We start from the raw sequence: 25,037 nt of genomic DNA on the forward strand, positions 1-25,037 counted from the left end.
ACAAATATTCGCTTTCCAATTTAATGCCCCAATAGAGACAAAAGCTAATGAGGAGCCCAGCGCCCAAAGCCCAAAGCCCAGAGCCCAGACCCCAGAGCGGAGCGCAACAGTGCAGAAAACTCTACGAATTTTTGCCTTTGGTAAAGTTTTGATTTTCTATATTTACCCTCTCCTTTCTTTGCTCTTCGCTCTATTTTTGGGCGTTGAAAAAGCAATTAAATGCACATTTTGTCGCTTTTATTTGATTTAAACCCACCAAAAATTTCCATATTTTCCACAGAAACCAAAAAAAAATTCAAAAAAAAAACATATACTAGAGAAAAACCTCAAAAGGTGGCTTTTGTGTTTGGCTGTGTTTTGGTTGAAACAATGGGCCAGACCAGAATAACAATTTTACCAGCATATTATGGTGGTGTTATTGTGCCCGCCCGGCCACAGGCTCGCAATAAAATGCTATCCTCTCTCAATAAAATACCAAAAAATAAGAACAATAAATGATTATTTAAATGCGAAAATCTGAGTGGAAATAAAGTGGCTGCGTTACTCCCAAAAAAATGATTATATTTGCTTAGTGGTTTAATTTTACTGCTGTTCTATTGCCTAGTGTTTTTGGTATACTTGGTTGGTATTTTTTTATGAATTTTTTTTTTGTGGTATATTTGTGTTTGTATTTGTATTGTAAATGTTTTGTGTTTGATTGCGGTGTTGTTGGTATTTTTCCTGAAAATCTTTTTTAAAATGTAGTTTGATAGGAGGAAGCATTCGTTAAAATTTTGATAAAAAGCTAACTTCATACCATAAAGAATAATCCTAAAAAATACCATTTACAATATAAAAATTCATGGAGTAAAAAATACTTAAAAACTAATAATGGAAAACATTTTATTTCTACTCCAAGTTAAATACTAGTTTTTGGTATATTTATAGTATATTTCTTAGCATACTTTTAGTATTTTGTGTGGTATTTTTTTGGTATTTCTCTGAATTTCTTCAATTTTTTTACATTTACAATACGTTTTTCGTTTTTCATGTGTTTTTTGGTCGAAATAGGCTCATTTTTATACTGATTTTGGTTTTTGGTTTTGCTTTTGTTAGCAAATTTCACGCTCACTTAAACAGCTAAAAATTCAAATTGTTTAATCTTTTTTTTGCGTGTGGTATACTTACTTAAATGCTAATGTCAAATTGTTGCTCTGTTGCTCTGTTGCTTTGTTGTTGTTGTTGCTGTTGTTGCTGTTGCTGTGGTTGTTGTCTCTCCTTAACTGGCAATTAGTTTAATTTGCCAAATCCTGTATTATATCCGCTGCAACGAAACGAACATCGATTTGTGTGTTGTGTTTTAGTGCGATTTAAGCTCATTAATAAATATTGTTTATTTTTTTTTTGTATTTTGTTTTATTTGAAAATGCAATTTAAATTAATTAATGCAGTTTGATGAGAGGCTAGGCGCCGCATAGCCGCCGCCTGTCTGCCGCCCCGTTAAGCCATTAATTTGTATGAAACACAAGAGTATTATGCATTATAATATTCGCCCCCCCCCCACCACTGGGGGATTGGGGTCAGTCGCTTGTTTGAATTTGAATAGAGAGAGAGAGAGAGAGAGAGGAGCGGCACAAAAAAATATTTATATAGTATACTTATATATATTGAAATTTTATATTTATAAATATAAATTCGTTTTTGTTTGTGCCGCTCCAAATGCATTTGCATTCAATCAGCATAATGCTACAGCACTCTCCACTCAATAGGGGTTGGGGAGGGGCTGGTTTTGATACCCCATCTATCTGCATTTATAGCCCATCCATAACCCATACGAGTATTCCATTCTGGTGTGTATTTGGTGTGATTTGAAGCGTATGGATGCTGCTGCTGCTGTTCGATGGAAAAACTGAATTCAAATGCCAAAACACTTCACACACGCCACGCCACTTGTCACCCCATACAACACCTCTGAATCTCCTAGCCGTGCAACACGTTCTCCTCCACACTTTTGCGCTGATTCGGTGGCAACACTTTATGCACTTTGACTTGTGCCTCGCCTCTCTGACAATTGCAACTTTTGCATAAATACATTTTCCTGCATTTTCCATAGATCCAGGCACCCCCAACCCTCACCCCTGCCCCTGCCCCTGCCCACCTTTTTTCAAGTCAAGTGGAATTGTGGAAAGTCTGGCACAATAAAATACTTTTCAGATTCGTTTTCCTGATGCACAGCACAGAATTTATCTCCGTTGCCGCAGAGTTTTGTTTGGTTTTTAGCCAAATGCATTTGCAGCAAAGCTTTTCCTCTGATTCCTGTCTCTTTGCCGGGGGTTTTCCCCACCCCGCCCCCCTCCCCTCCCCCATCCAGCCACAACCAACTCAAACAGTTTTCGCTTGGAAAACTCAATTAACGCTTACTTTTTTTTTCGTGCTGCTGCTGTTTATACCCCCGGTAATTGTGGAGTGTTTTTGGGGTCGATTGGGGGTTTTTGAGAGATGAGCGACAGAATACTCGTAAGTGTTCTTTTTCAAAATCAACGAAAGAGTCGCTATGGGGGATGTAGAAGAAGACGAAGGAGTAGTTTCTAATATGAAACACTAGATCTTGTGGGGGAATTCTTTTCAGTATTTTCTGTATTTTTTCTCTCCATATATTATTTTTTTGTAATATCTAATAGGATTTCTGGTATAAGGTATTCTTCAGTATTTTTCGGTATTTTTTAGTAGGGTTTTCAGTATGCACAACCATGCACGCTGATGCAGTTTTTAGTCTTTTTTGGTATTTTTTTGTATTTTCTGTGAAAGCCTGCACCCTTAACAAGTTTTAAGTATTTTTGTTGTCTTTTCCAAATATTTAGTATATTTCATATACAAGTCTTAAGTATTTTTCTATAAGTTTTTCGGTAGTAGCAATCAAATATTTTTCAAAAATTGTTCCAAGATCTTGCACCCTGATGAAGTTTTCAGTATTTTATTTTTATGTTTTAGTATTCAGTATTTTCTGCCAAGCCACTGCGCCTTCATAAACTTTAGTACTTAAGTACTAAAGTAAACTTAATTAGTATTCAGTATTTTTTGGTATTTTTTTGGTATTTTCACTAGTTTTCACTAGTCTAGTTTTCAGTATTAATCAAGTTTTTACATTTTCATCTTAGAATCTTTGCAACAATATAGGGAACCCCGAAGTCGTAGCACTAGCTAGAGGGGATTTTGGTTTTTCTTTTAAAGCGAATGAGCGGGGGAGTCAAGCACCGCACAGCAGCACAAAATTTGACACGGTCGTTTGAGCTTTATGGCAAACGTTCTCTCGTTCGTTTGGTCGGTGGTCGCTTGTTGTTATGTTTCATTACCTAATAAACATTTTATGGGTGGGCAGTGGGAGGGGGGAGTGGCTCCTGGTCAAAACAGAAAGACAGACAACCTACAGGCAAATTGGTAAATTGTTTGAAAATATGCATTACACTGCCCCAACAGCGAGCCCAAAACGGGGGCCCCCTTTTAACCGACCGCCACTCGACATCCAGGACATCCCCGTTTTCCTTCCGCTTTCGGCAGCGCAAAACCATTTTCCCAGTGCCATGTAATTAACAAGCTGCAAAACGGCTCCAATGGGCTGGCAATGAGTTTTTACCGACAAGCTTTTCTTTCTTTTCTTTTTTTTTTCGTGGGTTGGCAAAGAGTTGATTAACTATCGAATGGCGGTTCGGGATTCATAAATTAAATGCAGCCTCTGCCGAGAGCCTGCACAAAGTAAAGTTTTTGAGGGTAAAAGTTTCCTTTCTGGGTCAATGTTCAATTAATGTTGAATGTTTTTAATGTTTATAATTATTTTATTTCGATGAATGCCAGAAATGGGTTAACATTAAATATTTGTACATCAATAAAACTCATTAAAAAAGCACTAGTAAACCACTTTTAATAAGTTACTACAATTAATATATATTTAGTCTTTATACTTTTCAGGTAGAAAGATGAAAAGTCCTTTTCTTATAATGAATATTTATACTGATGATCGGGTAAGTCGAAAGAAGTTAGCTTTTAGCAAATATTTATCTAAATTTTTGTATATTTTAAACGATTTTATTGTATATTTTCCGCTTAAGAGTATCTGAAATTCATTGTGTGTTCCACTGACTCTCAAAGACCCCTTGTACTCTTCCCCGTCCTTTTTTTGGCCTCTTGCTTTATCCTTTCTCTTCGTTCAACCGCCTGCCGTTCACCTCATCGTCAGCTGATAGTCGGGATGGCTTTTGTTGGCTCATAAAACATGCCGCAGCAAGGTGTTGCCTGTGTCTGGGATGCCACGATCCCTACTGCCCTCCTCTTTCGCTCACCTTTTCTCTCTCTCTCTCTGTCTCACTTTCTCTTGCTGCCTTTTGTGGGGCTCGCTCTTGTATTTATGCCTATGAATATTTCATTTAATTGAAGCGCATTCATTACCAACCACACAACAGACTCCCCCATGCCCCCTGCCCCATGCCCCCTGCCCCCCGCTGCCAGGGCCATACTTTGGAGGAAGTATCTCTGGCAGGGATACCCTGGCCTCGATGCTGCCGCCGCACTTTTGGCGTTGTAATTAAAATAAATTTATTACGTAAAATGTTTTGCCAAAAATTTGTCGAAAGCTGTGGCCAGGCCAGGGCGCCCCATGGCGGCATAATAAATAATGCTGGAAGGTGTACTGTACTGCCAGTATCTCAATGTGTGTGTGTGTGTTTCCCTGAATGTATGTTTAATGATCTGTGTACATTGTACTCCTGTGTGTGTGTGTTTTCGACTGCCCTACGGAAATTGATGCGGTTAATATGCTTCCAATTGTTAATTTTTGCATTTCGTTTGCACGATACTCCCCCACACAAAAACACAGCGAAGGGGAGACAAAAAAAAACAAACACTCACCCACACACACACGAAAAACCTAGTAGAAAAACGTTGAAAATCTAATCAACGGCAAAACGCAGCCGACCAACAAATTTAATGGATAACCAAATAAATTTATGATTACTCGTGTTTGTGGATATTCCCCAGAATTCAATTTTATTTGAGAAGAAATAGAAAAAAAAAATACAGACTGAAATTAAATTAAAACGATTTATGACTGGGATTGTTTGATTTATTTGTTGGTGGTCATTATTTTGGGATTATTTTGGGTTTTGGTGCCAAATGTGTTTTCCCAGCCTCAGGGAATGTACAAACGATATTTTTAAAAATTATTTAAACAAATTCGACTACATTTTGGGTATCCTAGTAGTAGTAGTATTTATAAAACAATTTTTTTGGTATGTAGTATTTTCTGCCAGCAGCTGGCAGTATTTATGGTATATTTTCAGTAATTTTTGTTGTACTATATTTTAGTATTTGAGTATTTTCTGCACCCTGATTTACATTGCAGTACGTACAGTATTTTTTCCGTATTTTTTACCTTTCTATGTATTTTCTACAAGACCCTGTACCCTGATCTATTTCTCAGTATGTATAGTATTATTTCAGTAGTTATTTATAGGTATTTCTTTAGTATTCAGTATCTTGAAAAAGAATCAGCAACTTGACCTAATTTTGAGTATTGATAATATTTTTTCATTATTTGTTTGGTATTTCTGGTATATTTTGAGTATTGGTAGTATTTTTTTCAGTATTTTTATAGCTATTACTTTGGTATTTAGTATTTACTGCCAGAATATGTACCTTGATCTTATTTTCAGTATTTTTTTTTAGTATCTTCAGAAGATTGACTTCTCAGATTTGTAGAGTATTTTTTGCAGTATTCTGCGCTCTCCTCTCATCAAATTTCAATGTCTGGAGATATTCCCTTCCTTACTATTGCAGGCGTTCCACTAACTTCTGTTTAATCTCAACAACTTTTTGGGAAAGAATAATTCCAAGAACATTTCCCTGAATCAACTTTCAATCTCTTTGGAAATTTCTTATCGGAAATTCCTTCAAAATTTAGTACGAAATTCCTCGAATTTCCACAGAAGTTGCCCGAGATAATGATTTCAAGAACAACAGTGCCATGCAATGCCACTCGAACGCTGTTGCAATTCAATCCAGCGAATAGAGTGAAAGAACGCGGCGCTTCGTGATTTGTATTGGTCCTCCATTTGTCCGTTTGGCTTTGGCTTTTGTCTGTGGGAAAACACAAGCCACCCGTCGATCCCGCGCCCCCCCCACAAATCGGCAATTGAATTGCGAAAATCGTAGAAAAGTCAAAAGCATTGCATACTGTACTTTGGCGAGCAATTTTTTGGGGCATGGCATGGCATGGAAACACAACAGAGGAAAATACTTTCGTGCTGCTTGCTTTCCCATTACTTTCTACGTTTGCTTCTATGGTCATCAAAGTCGAACAGAGAGAGAGAGAGAGAGCGAAATAGAGATAGCGAGAGGGTTAACAAGATTCGTCGGTTGTTGTTTCTGTTGTTGGCCTTTATTGCTTTAAACTGGCCCTCGAATGGGGGCCACTCCGCCACTCCACTTGCCGTTGAAGTGGTAGGTACCGCTGAAGAGGTTCAAGGAGGCATGGCAGGGCAGGGCAGGGCAGGGCAGGCGAAAAAGCAAAGATGGTAAAAGCATAAAAGCAAACTGAAGCAACTGTAGCCAGGAGGAGTCTTCCCGTAGTAGTCTTCATCTAAGGGCATCAACTGACACTCTCTTTTGTGCACTTTTTTTTTGCATTTTTTGTTCGCTCCGTTTTTGGGTTGCCCTTTCGATCGAGGGGGTATTCAAATTTTCGAGCATTGTTTGTTTTGGTGAGTGGCATTCTAGGCATCTACGAAACAACACAAATCTGTCTTCCGTTCGATTATTAATCGACAAATACCTTCCACAATCGATTCTTATGCGTTGCCTTCGATAAGTGATCGATTACTAGGGTTTCCCATCGATTAATGCACTTTACTGTGTTTACTAATCGAGAATTTATCGAACCAGATGTTTTACCTTCGATATTTATCGATAAATTAGTTACAAGTCTCCTTTTTTAGGCCTTGCAGGGTATTTCCAACTTCCACTCAACCTTCTCCCCCTTCTATGGCTATGTTTTTGCCTTGTCTTGCGCTGGCATATTTTCATAGTCCCCACAACGCCAGGGCCTACAGTCTTCCAGGTCTCCTTTTTGATTCGTTGCTTTGTGGCCAAAAATGCGGCAGACGACTCCAGCGAGAGAGAGAGAGAGCGAAAGAGAGTCCTTAGAGTCTTTGGCCATGGCTTTTGTTTTAATTGAAATGTTTTTGCTGCTCCTTGCAGTCCTTGCAGCTGGTCCTGCAGCAGCAGCAGCAGCAGCAGCAGCAGCTTCTCCTTTAAGCCGATTAGAAGCAGTTCATAATGTATACGGCTAAATATGAAAGAGCTGTTACCCCCCGCTCTGTCCAGCCCGCTCAATGGTTGGGAAAACAATTGTTTTGGGTCTGCATCCTGTGGAGAGACCGCAGTGGTCAGTCCTCACTTTGCTGACTGTCTAATTGTAGGAGCGTTTAGAAGATACCACACACGGATGTGGATGTGGAAGTGGAAGGAAATCTTATGCATAACTACAAAAAATCACGCATACGCCCCGTTCTCCGTGCCCCGTGCCCCGTGCACCGTGCACGTATGTGAGCATACTGAAAAAAACCGCAAACTAGATGAAGCAAAATGCACTGGCAGTGGCAGTGGCAGTGGTAGTGGCAGTAAAAGCAGTAGCATTCGCATTTGCAATCCTTTTTATGCATTCCATGTGGCATTTGCCCCACATAGGACACAGGACACGGGACAATGGGGAGAACCAATCAATTCCTGAGGTAAAACCAGGGGCTTTGATGTTCGTTCTCTGCGGTTTGTTTAACAGCATCGCAATGAATAGTTGATGCGAAATTACAGAGCCGTCGAACGGAAATGAATGTGATCACATAGATGCGATGTTTTAATGGTTAACGAGTTGGTTTTATAGAAAAACATCGAAATATCGATTAGTTTCTAGTTAATTAGGGAATTTTATGAATTTCAAGACATTTTACTATCGATAGGTGGAAGGGTTATCATACAAATTGCACCCGCAATGTATTTTAAGTACTTTCATTTATTGATAATACATTTTTTATAGATTATTTATCGATAAATACGTTCATGTATATAATTTTTCAGTGCAACAATATTTCCTTGATGGTCTTTCGAAAAAAAGGTTCGATTAATTATCGATAACTATTTTTAGCGCTAGATTATTGTTAGAAAAATCCATAAATATATGAACCAACAATAAGGCCTCGATAAAAAGTTTTATTGTTGACAATTTATCGATTAAAAATGTTCAAAATCGATTAGTTATAGAAAACAGCTTTTATAATTAATTACCTATCGATATCTGTGTTTAGCGATAGATAGTTATCGAAAAATAAATTCTGAAATAATATTTTGACCCAGAAAAAAATGTACCATCTATTATGCTTCGATGAAATGTTTACCGCGATAATTTATCGATTAACACTTTGCACCATCGATCAGTTATAGAAAAATCGGTTGTACAATCGAGTACTCATCGAAGTTATATTGTTTATTTATCGATTAATATATTACAGAAACCCTATCGCCAACAGAATATCCTTTTTATCCCTTCCTTGGCGATTCCCTACCACTGTCTGCCGCTGTCTCCGCTTCAATCTCCCTTAATACCACTGATGCTAGAGCACTGCCTTTCTCTCAGTCTCTATACAGATGTGTGTGTGTGTGTGTGTGCTTATGTTTGTATCCCTGTATTGCCCCTGCGAGCATGTGTGTGTGTGTGTTTGTATCTTTTTTTGTGCATGTGTTCGGTTTCTCTTCAGTGATTCACTTCACTTACAGCTGGCAGCGTTGTTTGATTTTGATTTTGTAAAATATTTTCTGCTCCTGCATTTTACATTTTTAATAGCGCTCGCACTCGCACTCGCACTCGCTCTAGTCTCCGTCTCTCTCTCTCTCTCTCTCTTTTTCTCGGATTTGCCATAGTTTATTTTTGGTATTTTTCCAGTATTTTTACTCCTTTTTCGTTGGTGTTTTCCGTTGAAGAGGAGCCTGCAATAGTTGTCGCTGCAAGCGATTTGTTGTTTTTGATAGATGCGAAGAGGAGGCGGTGCATACCCTGGAATAAGGGTGGGGGTGCGTGTGGGGGCTGGTATGCTAACGGAATGTCCTAGAGCTGACTATTTTATGTGCATTTATCGTGCATCCTGCTGCTGTTGCTGCTGCTGCTGCTGCATAAAAGGATATACAGATGCAAATTCTATATGTGGAATGGTTCTCGAGTGGAGTGCGGGCGCCTGGCATGGCGTGTCCTTGCCTGCCATTGTCCTGACAGTGAGGAAATTCTATTTTATTTATCTGGCCAGGCATCAGCTTGGAGCAGCAGGCACCAGCAGGCGGCAGCCAGCAGCCACCAGCCGGCACCAGCAAACTCTTATCCAAACATTTCCCCAACACTTAAGTGCATAATCAATCAAACTGATTTCTTAGTCGCCTGCTCAACCGATTTGGATAAGGATTGAGGATTGAGGAATGCAGCCTGGGATTCGGCCAGAAGAATGATTATTGCTACGAGAAACGGTCAGTATGTGGAAGGGGAATAAATTGATCGATTCCTTGTTGCTAAAATAATGTGAGAAATTTAATGTGTCGTAAGAATTTTATGAATATCGATCAAATATCGAAAACTTTCTTTCGATAAATCAAATTTACGGCGTTTCCGATTTAAATATATTTATTTTATTTTTATTTGCGTTAAATGTTCACATATGTCGATATGTAATCGATAGTTTTCCCTTCCTTTTGTTAAATGTCGATACTTTCTTTCACGCCCGACTGAACCTATATTTAGTTTAGATTTTCCTTCCAAATCCATGAAATTTTTAAAAAGGTTTTCATAATTTCGATAAAAAGATCGATAACTTTCTTGAAATATATCCTAGAAACACTTACAAACCACACCCAACTATTGGCTAGATCTCTAAATTGATACTTTTCATGCAAAATCTACGTTTATCGATAAATTTATAAAATTTATATCGATTTTTATCGATACCAAAAAAAGTTCTTATATCTACAAATATCTATGCTTTTCTTTTCATATCATCTAAAATTCTAGATAAAAATATCGATAAATTCCAATAAATATATCGAAATGACTCAGGACTCACCTAATTGCTGCTGTTGCGGCTTCTGTTGCTGCTGCTGCTGCTGCAGGTCCTTGCGCAGCGGCGGCAGTGGGGGCTGTTTTCCCGACTTCCTCAGCGTGCCATACCGCTGGGCCGCCTGCAGCATTTCGTGCGGTGCCAGGGGCTGTGTGCCCGATGCACCGGCTCCACCCGCTCCCCCCACCGACTGTCCGAAATTCTGTTGACTCAGCGAACTGGTGACCGTCTGAATGTGCGACGGATAGCCGCTGTAGTCCACCAAACCGCTGAACGCCGATGGCGGTCGTTCCACGTAGATTTGCTGCGATTGCTGGGCCGCAACCAATTGGAGCCGCCACAGGGCCTCCTGCGACAGATCCCTGGCATTACTGTAGTTGTTCTCATTCGAATTGTTGCTCGACCCTGGAAAATTAGCAACATTTTGTCGGGTTTAATTGGGGCTTTCGGTGGCCTAGAGGAATTTGTAATTTTATATTTAGTTGTGCAACGACAAAAAGGTGCCACAACGAGTGCTGAGTGCGTGCGAAAGTGCTGCGGCAGTGCAGAGCAAACTTGAGAGTCACATGGGTTAATTGGAAAAACACCAACACACACACACACACACACACTAACACGGAACAAACCTCCTCATAGATATGAGAGGAGATGCCAAGTCATTCTAATCAGAAACACACGCTCTGATGGGTTTTTACTACCACTTTGGCTGGCTTAATTAAGGATGGGATTAGCGATTTCAACCAAGAAAGGAAATGGAATTAGGAAGCGTGCGAAAGCGGAAGAAAAGCAGAAGGAGGCCCTCTTGTAGAACCAAGCAGTACTCCACGAACTCCACTCTACTCCCTTCCTTCGATCACTTCCTCTCGGCTTATTTCTGTTTCTTCAAAAGAAACACCCAGTATTCGCGGGATTAGAGAGAAGGAGAGGCATGCAGAAAGTGTAGATAATTATTTACTTTGCCTTCGATCTTTTCCGATCTATGAATTCAAAAATGAATCAAATGGCGAGTGAGCGAGAAAAAAAAACGAAATTTCTGTCTTTAGTGCAGTAAAAATGATAAAACATGCTTCCTTCAGTCCGTTTTGGACGAGTGATACGAACCATGATGGAATTATTTTAACGAGTAGGAAGCGAATACCGAATACCACCGAATCCATTCGGTTGCCCGTTCATAAAGGTCTCTCTCTATCTGGGTATTAGCAGGCTTTGTCTCAATTTTTTCTTGATTCCTATAAGCACTGCCCTAGCTGTCATTATTGGTTTGTCTTTCGTGACAATTCGGTTGGAATATTAAACCAAAAACAAATTTAAACTTTTGTAATGTATTTTTATTTTTATTTTATTTAAAATTTGTGGCATTGGCGTTTGAATTTCTTGTCATGGTCTCTCAAATAGTCGCTAGTCGATTTTTGTATTGGAATTGGATCCCAACGCCACTCAATGGACGCAGGCAGTGATTTGTGGTGTTAATGCTCCATACGAAATTTGAAAACAATTAATTTGCATCGGACGAGCTGATGAAGAACGTCAATATTGGCTCTGCACCCGCGCACCCGCTCTCATCGTACGCCGTAGGTCCCGCAATACAACAAGATAAACGAGTTCAGCACAAAGGATCTCCTTACAATCCTTTGCATGTGTACCCTTCGGTGGGGCAAGGCACGATCTTCGGAACGAATCCAAGCAATGAAGAATCAGGAAGTTGGTTGAAGTCTGTGATCCATGATCTGGATCCTGCTTTTTTCTCTACAATTATGAAAGAGAGCGGGAGGTGGGATGCTAATCATTTCCGTAATATGTAGGGTATCCTGTGGGAATAGTACCTCCTGTTTTCCTCCAAGGTCCACTCGTTTTGAACATCTTTTGTCTTGAATTTAATTTAAAGAATTTATGTCTAAAAAGCCGTATCGAAATTTCGTTTGACTGAATTTTAATTTTGAGAATTTGGAATATTTGTTTCTTGTAGGAATTTTTATTTTTATTTTGAATTTCGGAGAAGTTTTAGAACTGAACTGTAAGAACAGAAAATACTGAATGAAATGAATGAATCAGGTAATTGTAATAGACAGTTTGACACGAAAGGCAACGCTAGAGTGGGTTTGAGATATTCCTATATGAATTTCCAAGGAAAATTTAATGAAAAATCAGAAAAGAGCAAAGGCTGTGTAGAAGAGATGAAAGTCGACAAGCAAAGGGCTTTCATTGAGTGGAAAATACAATATCCTAAGAAATTCGCCATTTGAAAATATTTCATAGCATACTTTCCGGCTGGACACAGAAGTTTCACCAACATTCACCACAAATTCCACCATAAATTCGTTGAAAACTTTAGTATATCTCCGCCATTTAGAAAAACATTTGTGTGCAACAATTAGTGACAAAAAGAACAACAACATCAACAACAGAGTGAGTGCATGGTGCAGTTGCAGATACAAAAAAACAACAACAAAAAAAAACGAAACATTTTTCTTTGGTGCTTAATTTTGTGGAGAGTGCAACAACGTTTTTGGGTGCACAGCGACTAGTAGTCGCTGTGGTGCAAAAGTTTAAGTGGTGTCTCTTCCTCCTCCACACAGAAGAGAAAAGAGGAGGAGATGAGTAGAGTGTGCTCCAACGATGACGAGGGGGTGGGGAGGGGGGTTACCTGTGATGGCCAGCGTTGTAGTTGTTGTTGCGGTTTTGGCATTACGTGATGTTGTTGTAATGGTGGTTGCCAGGGCTGTGGTTGTTGCCGCCGTGGCTGCGGTTAGCAAAACCCTCTCCCGCTCCCTCTCTATCCTATCCTTGCCACATCCACTTCCCAGATGGTTCTTCCGCTTTAAGGTTGAGGTGGCATTCGAATTGGAGTTGGGGTTGGAGTTGGAGGTGGCGGTGTTGGTGTTGGAGTTGGGCTTGAGGGTGCTGTGAGTGTTGGTGAGGTTCGTGGCGGTGTTGGAGATGGTGTTGGTGTTGGTGTTGCTGATGGTGGGTTGGTTCGTTAGATTGGCGCGTGCTGAATTTTGTTGTAGTTTCTGCTGCTGGATGCCGGCTACTGGTGTCGCCTCAAGTGGTCCTGCTTTGGTTGCAACCACACACACCGAACCACCAACGATGTGGAAGTGTGTGTGTGTGTGTCCCGAATGTGTGGGTATGTGGGTGTAAGAGTGTGTGGTGTGGTGTGGAATTGTGTTGGGACAAGTGTGAGAGAAGGGTTAGAGAAATAGTAATTAAGTTGACGCTTGGCAGAGACGAAAAAGCACAAGAAGGACCGGACCGGAGCGGAGTGGAGCGGAGCGCAACAAAGGCACACACCGGCGACCAGCACAATTAAAATTCGCTCTTTGTGTGGCTTACGATACGGCAAAGGGGAGCTCCACCTCCATTTAACTTTCAACATGTTGCAGAAATGAGAATGTTCGGACACGACACCCCCTTCCCTTTCCCTTTCGCGTTTCAGGTGGGGGACTCAGCGTTTTCCACTTTTTGAAAGTATGCTCGAATGGTCACCCCTCTCTTGCAGTTGTTAGTGTTTTAGTTTTGAGTATTCTCTGTGGTATTTTTTGTGGTAGTCTCTGTATTTTAAGGAATTTTTATAGTGCTTCAGTTTTTATTTGAGTTGTTTAGTATTTTTTTAAGGATTTTGATATATTTTTTGTCTTTTAAAGAATTATGGTATTTTTCTATAGTGATTTTTAGTATATTTAGTATTTTGTAGTATTTTCTGTAATTTTGTGCCGGATTTATGGAGTTTTTATGGCGTTTTAATTTTTATTTTATTTTATTTTTTAGTATTTTTTTCAGTGGTATGGTATTATTTGTCTTTTAGTGAATTGTTTTTAGTCCTTTTTTTTATTTTTTTTAGTATTTAGCATTTTTTTTTTAATTCTCTGTGGCATTTGTTGGTATTTATAGAATTTTTTTAACGCTTAATGTTATTTAAAAAAATTTGTTTGTTGTTTTTTGATGAAAAAAAATGACGTTTTCGATTGTAATTTTGCGTCCGATTCATGCAGAAGGTAAATATTGCCTTTCATGGGTTGTTTATTTGGGGTTTATTTTCGCCCCCAAAAATGGTCGGTGGAAGCCCCATCGTGTAGCTTCAGTTTCAGTGAAGAGGGGAACGGTTGCCTCCATTTCCATTTCCATTTCCCTTGTGTGTTTGCCGCCCCTCCATTTAGTTTTCTACATGTTGCTTTTCATTTATGTGAAAATAGGTGTGAAGTGGGACTTTTCTTTGTGTATTTTATTTTGTCACAACTCTGATAAGAGAGCGAAGAAGAGGGTGGGTGCTGGGTGTGGCGTTTTCGTTTTCGCTTTGGCTTGGGGTTAAGTTCTCTCCTGCCTAATCGGATTAAAGTATAAGTGCTGTGACTTCTTTAAGCAGTCCTGCGAGTCCTTGTAAGACGATTAGTTGGGCCAAAAAAAGTTAATATTTCAATTGCTTTCCAGCTTGTTTAATTGCTCAAATCATATTTACTTTTAAAATCGTCTTTTTTGTGGGAGAATTTCGAAGGGCTGTGATTTTGCGCTTCTCTTTCTGGGCAAAGTCTTCAGCGTTCTAAAAATACGATCTAATCTCAGCAAAAAGGACACATGCCACTCTTCAAACCAATCAAAAAAATGACATACGAGTGTATCCCCAATTTGATTTGTTGGCATCGATATGGCAGTGGTATCAAAGAGCTTCCTGGCTGGGCACTTGAGCCGACTTAAAACCAATTAAGAGCGTACAAAAAATAATAAAAACCCCTCGCCACCGAACAAAGCCAGGCACAGGATAACGGTTTAATTCTCACTTAATTGGAATTACGACGGAGTCGCCGTCTACTTTTCGGTTGGGGACTCCACTCCGCAGGATTGGTGTCATGCCATATCCCTGGGTTGCCAAGGCGAAAGAGCTGCTTATGCCGGACACTCGGACACCAAACACTCGACGGGGGGGGGGGGGGGACAGAGACAGACAGAGAGGGGGAGAGAGAGATAGAGACAGCGATGCATTTGCATGAGTAGCCTGGTAAGTGGAGGAGGAGCTGCGCTGACGCTGGTCGCCTGTTTGCCGCCTCTAGATTGACATGAAATGCAATTACGGCCAAAAACTCCGGCAGAGAAGCGTGGGGGAGTGACAGCATCGAAATGGCGGCCATAAATCTGGGGCCGAAAAATGTGTCGCTTAATCAAGACACACATTCACATGGCACTGCCTCATGGCCCCACTACCCCACAGCCCACCAGAGCCATGGCTCTTCATAAGTTGTCGCTTGGGTTTGCCCCAAAAACTGGTCCAACTGGTACGGAGTACACCCAAGGAAATGTTGGTAGGGAAATGTAAGCCAGAGAGGAGCCAGGAGTTTGCATGTTTTTCTTTGTAATTTAGGGATTTTTAGGTAAAGCTAACATTTTTCTTTGGCCTAAGACCTAGGAAAAATATTGGTAGGGAGGAAATGTTTGAAAGAAACTCAAAAAAGTCTAAAATCAGTTAATCCCCTTCTAAACAATTAGTTTTTTAAATCAAATATTTATAGATAGAACTGACATTTCTCTTTGGCTGTAGGCACACACTCTTCTGAATTAAGCCCAAGGAAAAAGTTGGTAAGGTGAAATATATCTCTTATCTTCTTAATTTGAGTATTTTTTAGGTAGAACTAACATTTTTCTTTGGCTGACGCCCTATGAAAAATATTGGTAGTAAGAAAATACCTCAAAGAAACTCAAAAACGACTTAAAGCTCCACCCATCTACAAAATATACCTTCTTAAATAAAATAATTATATATGGAACTGTCATTTCTCTTTGGCCGTAGGCACACACTCTTCTGAACCAATTCTCGCGAATTAATCCCCAAGGAAAACGTTGGTCAGGGGAAATATATGCCATGTTCCTTCCATTTTCAATATTTTTCAAGTATAACTAACATTTTTCTGTGGCTGTACTTACACTCGCCTGCACCGTGTCCTGCCGCTGCGGCTGCTGCTGCGGATGAGGGCATCACTTGATAGCTGTCGCCATCCACACCAATGGCACTTGTCACATGATAGCCATAGCCATTCGAGTGCTGGCTGCCGCCTCCGCCTCCGCCGCCGCCTCCGCCACCGCCGTAGAGTCCCAACATGGCTTTGGCCTGCGGCTGATGGTACAGTCCGCTGTGGAGAGCTTCGTTCTGCTGCTGTTGCTGCTGTTGCATGTTCAGCTGCTCGTCAGGATCGTGCAGGGCCGTGAGGGTCAGCTCCATGCCGCCACCGCTGCCGTCTTGCTTGCTGTCCAAAGTGCCACTGGGATAATACGGTGGGGGCGGGGGGAGATTCGGTGGCTGCTGCTGCTGGTGCTGCTGCTGGGATTGCTGCGGGTCAGTGCCGGATGTTGGGGTATCATCCAGGTCGTACTCCTTGGCCCCGGGCCCCGTCGTCGTGGTTGTCGTTGTGGCTGTGGCATTGCCTCCGGCTGCTTGCTTTTTGGCCGCATGCGTGCGCCGACACCGGCAAAAGGCGTAAAGCAAGGCCAAAAACACCAGAAACGATAACGAGGCAATGACGATGGCCACCAGCGCCGAGGTGGTGATGGAGGAATCATTGGGTATATAGGATTTGCCAACTGTTGAGCGGAAAATTAGCGGAAATTATGCGATTAAAGGGGGAGGGAGATGTTCTACTTACTTTCTGCATTCGCATAGGCCCCGCAATGCTCGTGGTTCGAGCGGAGGCACAGCTTCACGCGTACCACGGGTCCGGGTCCGGCTGTTTCCGCCAGTGCCATGGTCCGATCCTCCCCCAGATGGGCCCCATTCCTGCCCGAAGACGTGGCCGTGGTGTAGTGTGCCGTTCGAGCCATGTGATTGATGACAGCCTCCTTGAAAGTCGTCTCCCTGCCGGACGGGAGCAGCGTCAGGGTCTCCACAATCTCCCACATGGGCACGGTGGCCTCCCGCGTGACCAGCGACTCGACAACGGCAATGAGCGACAGACAAGTGGCAGCCACATTGATGCCCAGCACATGGGAGTTGGGATCGTAGCTCACATGCAGTGGGGGCGGTATTTTGCTGACTTTTGTGGTGGCCAGGACCTCATTGGAGTACCCCGAGGTGCCCTTGGAGTTCAGGGCATAGACCTTGAACATGTAGCTCTGGTGCTGATCGAGGGGCGCCAGCTTGCAGGGATTCTCGCGGAAGCAGTTGAACTCGATCCACTCGTGGGCCCCCACACTGGAGGAGCTCGAGGACACCTGATAGCTGGGTATATAGCCGTTGCCCGAACAATCCGCCAGCATTTGTTCGCGCGGCGTGGCCACGCGGCGATAGCTGACCAGATACTTGGTGCTCATGAAGCCCCCATTGAAGCCCGGCTGCCAGGCGAGCACCGCATAGTTGTGGGCCACTTCCAGGACCTTGAGATTCGTGGGCTTTTCCGGCTGTCCCTTGGGCTGCAGTTTGATGGGCGCCCGAATGCTGTCCAACGGATTGACAGCCCGACAGATGTACTCGCCGTAGTCCGAGTGCTGGAGGTGTGCAATCCGGAGAATGGAGGTGTAAATGTCATTGTTTTCCATCCTGGTGCTAATCTCGTAGTGGCCGTCCGAGGACATGGTCAACGGCGACGGATTGTTGCCGAATTGCCACTGAAATTCGGGCTTGGGATAGGCCTGGACACGGCACACGACCTCGGCGGACTCGCGCATATCATAGGCCACTTTATTGTACTGATGGATGATGATGGGCTCGTGCTCGATCCGCAGATGCATCGAGGAGTTGGCCGAGTTCACGTCGTTCTCGTACAGGCACGTGTACAGGCCGCGATCGCTGGGCAACAGCTGATTCCCGTTGGGTCGGGCCTTGCCCCTGAACCGCAGGATGCTCTGGACGGCAACGACTCCGCCGCCGGCGTCCGTCGGAGTGGTCCGTATGTCGAACATCTTTCGGGTGGGCAGAATTTCGGTGCCGTCCTTGATCCAACGGATCTGCGGCGTGGGCTTGCCCTTGGCACTGCACGTCACCGCATAGTCCACATCCCCCACGCGTCGAGTCATGTGCTGCTGCAGCTTCGCCAGGAACTGCGGCGGCTGATGGACCTCCAGCGTGATGGTGGCTATCTTTCCGATGCCCAGCTCATTCACCGCATGGCAATGGTACTTGCCCTCGCTGCCCAGGTGCGCCTTGGGTATGGAGTACTGGGGTCCCTGGGCGAGAATCTTCTGGGTGTTGCCCACATCGCCGTCCATGTCGCGGAACCAGCGATACTGCGGCACAGGCCAGCCGGGGGGATTGGCCGAGCAGGTGAGCGTCACACCGTTGCCCACGTGGACCACGGGCTTGTTGGGCGTAATGTAGGCCTGTCCGGGCCGGTGACGGACCAGCAGAGCCACCGTGGAGTTGCCCACGCCCTCGACACGCTTCGTGTTGAACGGCTGCATGATATTCACCGAGCGACAGATGTAGTTTCCCGCATGCTCCGCCCGCACCGAGACGAGTGTCAGGAGCTCTCCGGTATAGCGGAAATCGGGGGCACCCTCCTTCAGCCATTCGATGGTAATCGGAGGCGGGTTGGCGGTCACATTGCAGCGCACCAGCACTGTCTCCCCCTCCTCGGCCTCGTGCGTCTTCGATTCGATGACCACAATTGGCGGATAGAGCACATCCAGGACGATGTCCTTCTCCCCGGTCTTGCCCAGGCCGTTGTCCGCGCTGCAGGTGTACTTTCCGGCATGATGTCGATTCACACGATAGATCGTATGCACGGGCGTGGCACTCACATACTGGCCGTTGCGTGACCATCGGACATTGCTGACCATCGGCTTGGCGTCCACACGGCACTCCAGTTTGGCAACATGATCGCGTTCAATCCGCATGGGGTTCTGGGGTCCCACCTCCACGCGAGGGTAATCTGGAAATGGGGGGAAAAAAGAATGGGGTTTTAGCATACAAAATAGTCAATTATTGCTAGTTCTATGGGCCATGGGCCATGGCTTTCTGGTTTCTGGTTCGTTTGAGCCATTAACTTGCCAATAACCGTTTTCAATTACACGACAAGCGTCCCAAACAACCCAACCACCCAACCACCCAACAACAACAGCAGCAACAGTCAAAGGACCTACAAGTACAAGTACTTTGCCCATGAAGGACGCTGACGTTGACGTTGACGAGGAGTTCGGTCAACAGCGTGACCCATCGACATTTTTAAATAATGCCAATTTGTGGAAACAAAAAAAATATATATACATATATAAATTGGGTGAAGTGGGAAATGGGCTTCGGTTATTGCTAGAATTACTTTTTGGGGTCACAGTGGCTACAAATAGAGAATTCATGGTTAGAAATTGTTTTTGGTTGGGGAACTATAAGAGTTTCAATCAACGGAATGAAGGATTTGTGAGATTTATAGTTATCGATAATTATCGAATACTTAGGCAAGATATTTCTGCAAATCTAGAAGATTCTTTCGCAAAATTGTGACTTGGTGAACGAGTTAGAGCAGTTTCTATGAGCATAAATCAACAGAATGGACGATTCCTAAGAGTTTATATAATTATCGATAGTCACCGACAGCTTATAAAGTATATCCATAAGCTTAGATTATTCTTTTACATAAATATTGTTTGTTTTTATGAGAATACAGCAACAGAATGAAGGAAATGTAAGATTTTCAGTAATCGATAATTATCGAAAACATATAATAGAGGATTCTTCTACAGAACTGTTGCTTGGTGAATGAAATAAAGCAGTTTCTGTGAGCATACATCAACAGAATGAACAATTTTTGTGATTTTATATAGTTATCGATAATTATTGACAGCGTCAAAGGCATATCTACAAGCCTGGATAATTTTTCTACAGAAATATTGCTGGTTGAATAAAATAAAGGGGTTTCTATGGCCAAACACATAAAGAATGAATGATTCATAAGAGTTTATACAATTATCGATAACTATCGATAACGTATAAAGTATGCCTACAAGTCTACCGTCTTTAATTTCCACTCTTCTGCCAATGACTGGCACACACATTTGTCTCCCCATTGAATCTAAACATAGAACCGCCCCCCAATCCGTGCCCGACTCGACTTTTACGCGTTTAGCTCTCGATTGTGCCCCGCGTTGGTCATTTGGTTTAAGTGCCGTTAGTTTCGTTCCGTATCGCATCGTATCGAATGGTATAGCCCCTCCCCCACCCCACCCAACGCCCACCCACTGCTGCCCATTCAAGCGTGAGGCATAATAGTGGCTAAGTATAATTGTTGCTGCTGTTGTAGCCGTTGTTGTTGTTATTGCGCCAATTAACTTTCGAACACTTTAGTTTAATCACCGTCTGCCCCTGCCCCCAATCCCAAACCCCCAACGCCAACAACAGTGTGTGCTGCAGACTCCTTCCACTCCCCCAAAAAAAACGCCATAACCACCCCCTTCCACCCTTCCGACCGACCAATTGTTCTTGTTGCTGCCACTAATTCGTGAAACGGAGTGTAATGTGCCTGCGTCATGGTCTAAGCTCCTGGAGGAGGCAACAGTTCCCGAGAACATACCGAAAAAAATATCAAAAAAATAAAGGGAAGACTGGTTTTTGTCGAGGGGAAAGACTGGATACCCTTAGGGGATGAAATGTTTATAAAGAGTATAGTGATGCGCTCTGTTTGGCGTAGAATTTGGGCACTTTTCATGGGATATTTCTTAGTCTGAAGCAAGCGAAAATGCACTTCGATGATGTCATCTGTGATCTCCGATCAAGAAAGTAGATAAGACAAGGAGGAAAGAGAAGTCAGCGTCGCAGCAGAGCTTGAGTGCTTGAGAGAGTCGTAAATTTGTTGTTCCCGCTCCCTCCGTCGCTGCTCTGACCGAGCTTCGATCCTCTCCCACGCAATGCACACGTTCTTTCATGCCTTTGGTCTCCCAACAGCAGCAACAGCAAAAGCAAGGCGCCGACGTTCTGCTTGGAGGCCCGGCACTCGGCAAATGCTTTCGCTCTCGCTGCAACAACAACAAGGCAGCAGAAAGCTACGACCGAATCGTCGCCCAGCAATTGATTCGGTTTTCATTTTTAGCGACGTCCGAGGAGTAAAGCAACAACAAACGGAACCTAGCTTTGGTGCGTAGTTTTCAGGCTGTCTTTGTTTGCATTCTCCTATTCCTTTCTGTACCTTTTACACCGAACTTCCCCTCAGAATCGATATACCCTCTGCCCGCATAGGGTATACAACGGAAAAAATGCGTTATCCGGGACCCAATTACGCGTCGCCTCAAAACATTAAAGCCTAACTCCTAAATGAGGGGGAAATATATACAAACACACGCGCACACATACATATGTAAATTGTGTGTGTGTGTGTGTTTGCTGGTGTGTGTAATTATAAAATAAAATTTAATGAGCAACGCTTGTCAGCAGCGACCAGCGCCCAGAGGGAAAAAACCCAAAGAGGGAGAACAAAAAATCAAGTTTGCATTTCAACACATGCTCCGAAACACCCTACCCCCCCTCCACCCTACCTCCAGTTCCACCCCACCCCAACCCAACCCACCCCCCCAACCATGGCCATTTTCATGCCCAGCCAGCCATGTAGTTTCACGCTGATGTCGGGGTGTTACCGGCACGCCCATCTACGCCCCCTAACTACCCCCACTCCCTCATAAAAAATAAACTAGAGAGGACCCTGCGCCACGGCTGACATTTGCCATGAAGCTCTGGAATTTTTGTTCTTTACATACAAAAATATGAGCAGAAAAATTCAAGAAAATTGGCAAAGAAATAAAAAAAAAATAATTTCTATTTCTTGCAAATGGGGAATAAGGATTTAATGATGGCAGTTGTAAGACTTTAAGAAAATAATTAAGGGTTGAGAAATTTGGAAGATAAATGATAAAGGGATATAAACAGACAAGGAATAGAGGGATAGTAGATTTTAATTCAAGGATCTTCCATACCCTCAAAAGTTTATTTCATTAAAAATCCCCTAAAAAAATCTAGTATAAAGTATTTAAATTTCTCATCAAAAAGGGACTATCCTTCCTAAGCAATCTGACAGAAATTAGGTGTTATATCCACTCGAAATTTGTATATATTTCCCATAAAAAAGTGCTTTTGTCTTGACTTGCAATAACCTGTCGTTTGGCTCATTAAACACCTGGCTTTCGAGAAAAAAGGGTACTACCACTAATCTAAACGATTCATCAGGTTTTATCTTAAAAGTCTGATCTGTTCTCCAACTTTGAATAATTTTTCGTGACAAGAATCTATTAAAAATATTCTTACATTAATTTTTATTTATTTTCACAGAAAAAAGGGCATTCTATATTCTTAATTATTTTCTCTTAACTTCTGGAATTCCCATATTTTTTTTTGTATGAAGCCTACAACTTTTTTAAATGAGTTGCTGCTGCCTGCCTGCCTGCCTGCCCCTTGGGTTGGACCTTGTTCACATATATGCTGCCACGCCCACATATATAGCTTTCGCTGCCGTAGAGCCCCTTGCACATTGTGATTTTATGACCGGGGTCCCTACATTAGTGCCATGAAATATGCGTTGCAACCTGCACCTGGAACACAGCCCACACCCGCACCCGCACCCACCCCCTGCCACCACCGACAACGACGACGACGACGACGAGAGCCTGGCTTCCGGCTAGGCATTCGCGTTAAATAAAAATGAAACGTTGCGCATACGCCCGGCCGTACGGCGTACGCGTGGCCGCCGTAACTTATGCCCGCTGGCCATTTTGTGCAGTGAAATTTAATTATTTAACCCGGAACTGGGACGCCGAGCTGTTGTTCTTGTTTCTGTTGCTGGTTTTCGGTGCCCCTACCCCCCTACCCCCCCGCCAGGAAGTATCACACACCTCCGCCGGAGTTATTTTAATGAGTTGGAGTCGCAGTCGCAGTCGGAGTTTGACTTTAAGGCTCGTCTCTCTCTCTCTCTGGCGATGAATCTCTGGCAGTGACTCTTGCGGGGGACTACAGTTCCTGCCTCCGACCGCTGACTGTTCCTGATTTCTGCCTATGACCTCTGACTGCTCCTGCTTTTTGCCTCCTCTCTCCCTGCCCCTGGACTCCCTACCTCTGGACTCCCTGCCTCTGGTCTCCCTGCCTCTGGTCTCCCTGCCCCTGGACTCCCTGCCTCTGGCCTCCCTGCCTCCTTGTCTTGTCTCCAAATTGAAAAATTACAACAAACTCTGGAGCTACACAGGGAGCTGGGTAGAGGGGGAGTTGCATCTGCTGTCGCGTACGTGTCACACAGAACACATCACGTGACTTCCGCTGCGCGTGCTGGCAACACCTCGTGCTGCTGCCTCATACATGCCCTTTCCCACATGCCGCCCTGCCCCTCATTGCTACCCCTGCCCCTTCCTGCCTCTTGTGCCAGTGGAAATGAGTTGTTGGTGGCCAAGCTTCGAATTAAGCCAACAAAATGAATAGGGGGATTCCTCGTGCCTCTGAAGGAAGCAAAATTAATAGAGGGATTCGTCCAGCCGCTGAAGGAACCGACAATGAATAAAGAGATGATTCTTATTGGGGTCGAAAAACGAAGAAAGAATGAAGTCTACGAAAATGTTCGGTGTTTGAAGGGGAGGCTACGCGAAATAAAATAAAAACAGTAGGTGATGGCAAAAGAGATTCAATACCAAATTCATTTCTTTTGGTCTTTTGGTAACTAATAAAACAGCAAAAAACTACGAAAAAGGATTATAAATCCTACTGAAATAAATCTAATAAAATTGCATGAAAATGGTAAAAAATTAAAAAAAGATTTTGTGGGAGTGGAAGGGTTTCCGCCCACTTTGTATCCTTAGATTTAGTGTCTAATTTGCAAAATTTACTGACGAAATTCTTTAGTGAAAGATGCCGTTAAAGATTAGGTTTATTGTTATATTTGTATGGTTCATCTAGGACTTCCAAAGGAATCATCGAATGGAATCTTTGCCGCACCAAAAGGGCTGCCAGTATACCTTCCCCAACCATCCATTTGCTATACACGTATGTTCCGTACTGTGTCGCGTAAATGGGGACATAAAATAAATCATCCAATGCCTCATATAACAGTACATAATATGCTGCACCTCCCCCTCCCCGCCCCTCCCCTGTTCCTTTTGATGATGCAGCTGTTTTTTGCGAGTGTTGGAAAAACTTTTGTAAAGCAATCGAAGGGGTTATAAAAACTATCGCCGAGTTTTTTGGTCACTGAGGAGTGGGCGGTGGGGAGGGGGAGGGGCAAGGGGGAAGGGGTACTGGGGGCGTCACTTTATTGTGCACTTGATTGCGCTTTGTGCACCGGTCCATAGGTGTCATATGCTGCTGAATGCTGGACACTGGACACTGGATGCTGGATGCTGGCTGGTGGGGAATTAATTGAATTGGCTTTCGTATTCGTAGTACACGTGGTCCGCTGTAAAAACAATGTGCTGAAGAGAATGTCCCTTGTGGGGAGTCCTTTATAGCACTTGCGGTTGCACCGCACAATGCACTGCGATCCCACACCCACCCCCACCCCCTCCCCCCCCCCCTTCGTCCTGTTGGTTCAACCAAAAAGTGCAGTTAATTGAAATTCGGGGCAAAGCAATTAATTTGCTTTTGTCACAAGAGCTGTTAAGCCGGCCAAGGACTCTCCTCCACTCTCCTCCACTCAACCCCAAAGAATCTTCCACTCGACTGAAAGAATCCTTTGGCGTAGCGGCACGAAACATTTGTTTCTATAATTTCAGGCTTAAAGCGGCTTAAAGTTCTCTTGTAGCTTGGAAAAAGTCTCAAGTTGAGAGCACTCGCAGGTGGAAGGCAGGACTCAGGACTACAACAATGCCAGGACTCGGCTGTCCCAAAAAGGATGCCAAAGCGCTGGCTGGCCGGCTGGCTGGAAAAACTTGAAAATCAGCTTAAGAAAACTGATGCCACACGAAAATCTGGCTGTCCCGAGCCGATGCAGAAATCTTCAAGGATAACAAGAAGGAAATTCGACTTGTCTTCGCTTCTTC

General features: G+C 43.3%; 1 protein-coding gene across 1 annotated transcript in view; it reads right to left on the minus strand.

Annotated features, from left to right (window-relative positions):
* Positions 1–1,232: 1,232 nt before the first annotated feature.
* The window catches only part of LOC6588931, a 119,423-nt gene continuing 95,618 nt past the window's right edge, over positions 1,233–25,037 (minus strand). The window contains exons 5-9 of the mRNA XM_026989216.1: positions 16,751–18,970; positions 16,035–16,688; positions 12,766–13,176; positions 10,128–10,526; positions 1,233–1,303 (exon numbers count right to left, since the gene is read on the minus strand). Coding sequence (XP_026845017.1) covers positions 1,275–1,303; positions 10,128–10,526; positions 12,766–13,176; positions 16,035–16,688; positions 16,751–18,970 — 3,713 coding nt within the window. The 3' untranslated portion in view covers positions 1,233–1,274. The remainder of the gene's footprint in view (positions 1,304–10,127; positions 10,527–12,765; positions 13,177–16,034; positions 16,689–16,750; positions 18,971–25,037) is intronic.

Source organism: Drosophila persimilis, unplaced genomic scaffold (assembly GCF_003286085.1).
Source record: "Drosophila persimilis strain 14011-0111.01,24,50 unplaced genomic scaffold, DperRS2 tig00000191-arrow-pilon, whole genome shotgun sequence".
Classification (NCBI taxonomy): domain Eukaryota; kingdom Metazoa; phylum Arthropoda; class Insecta; order Diptera; family Drosophilidae; genus Drosophila; species Drosophila persimilis.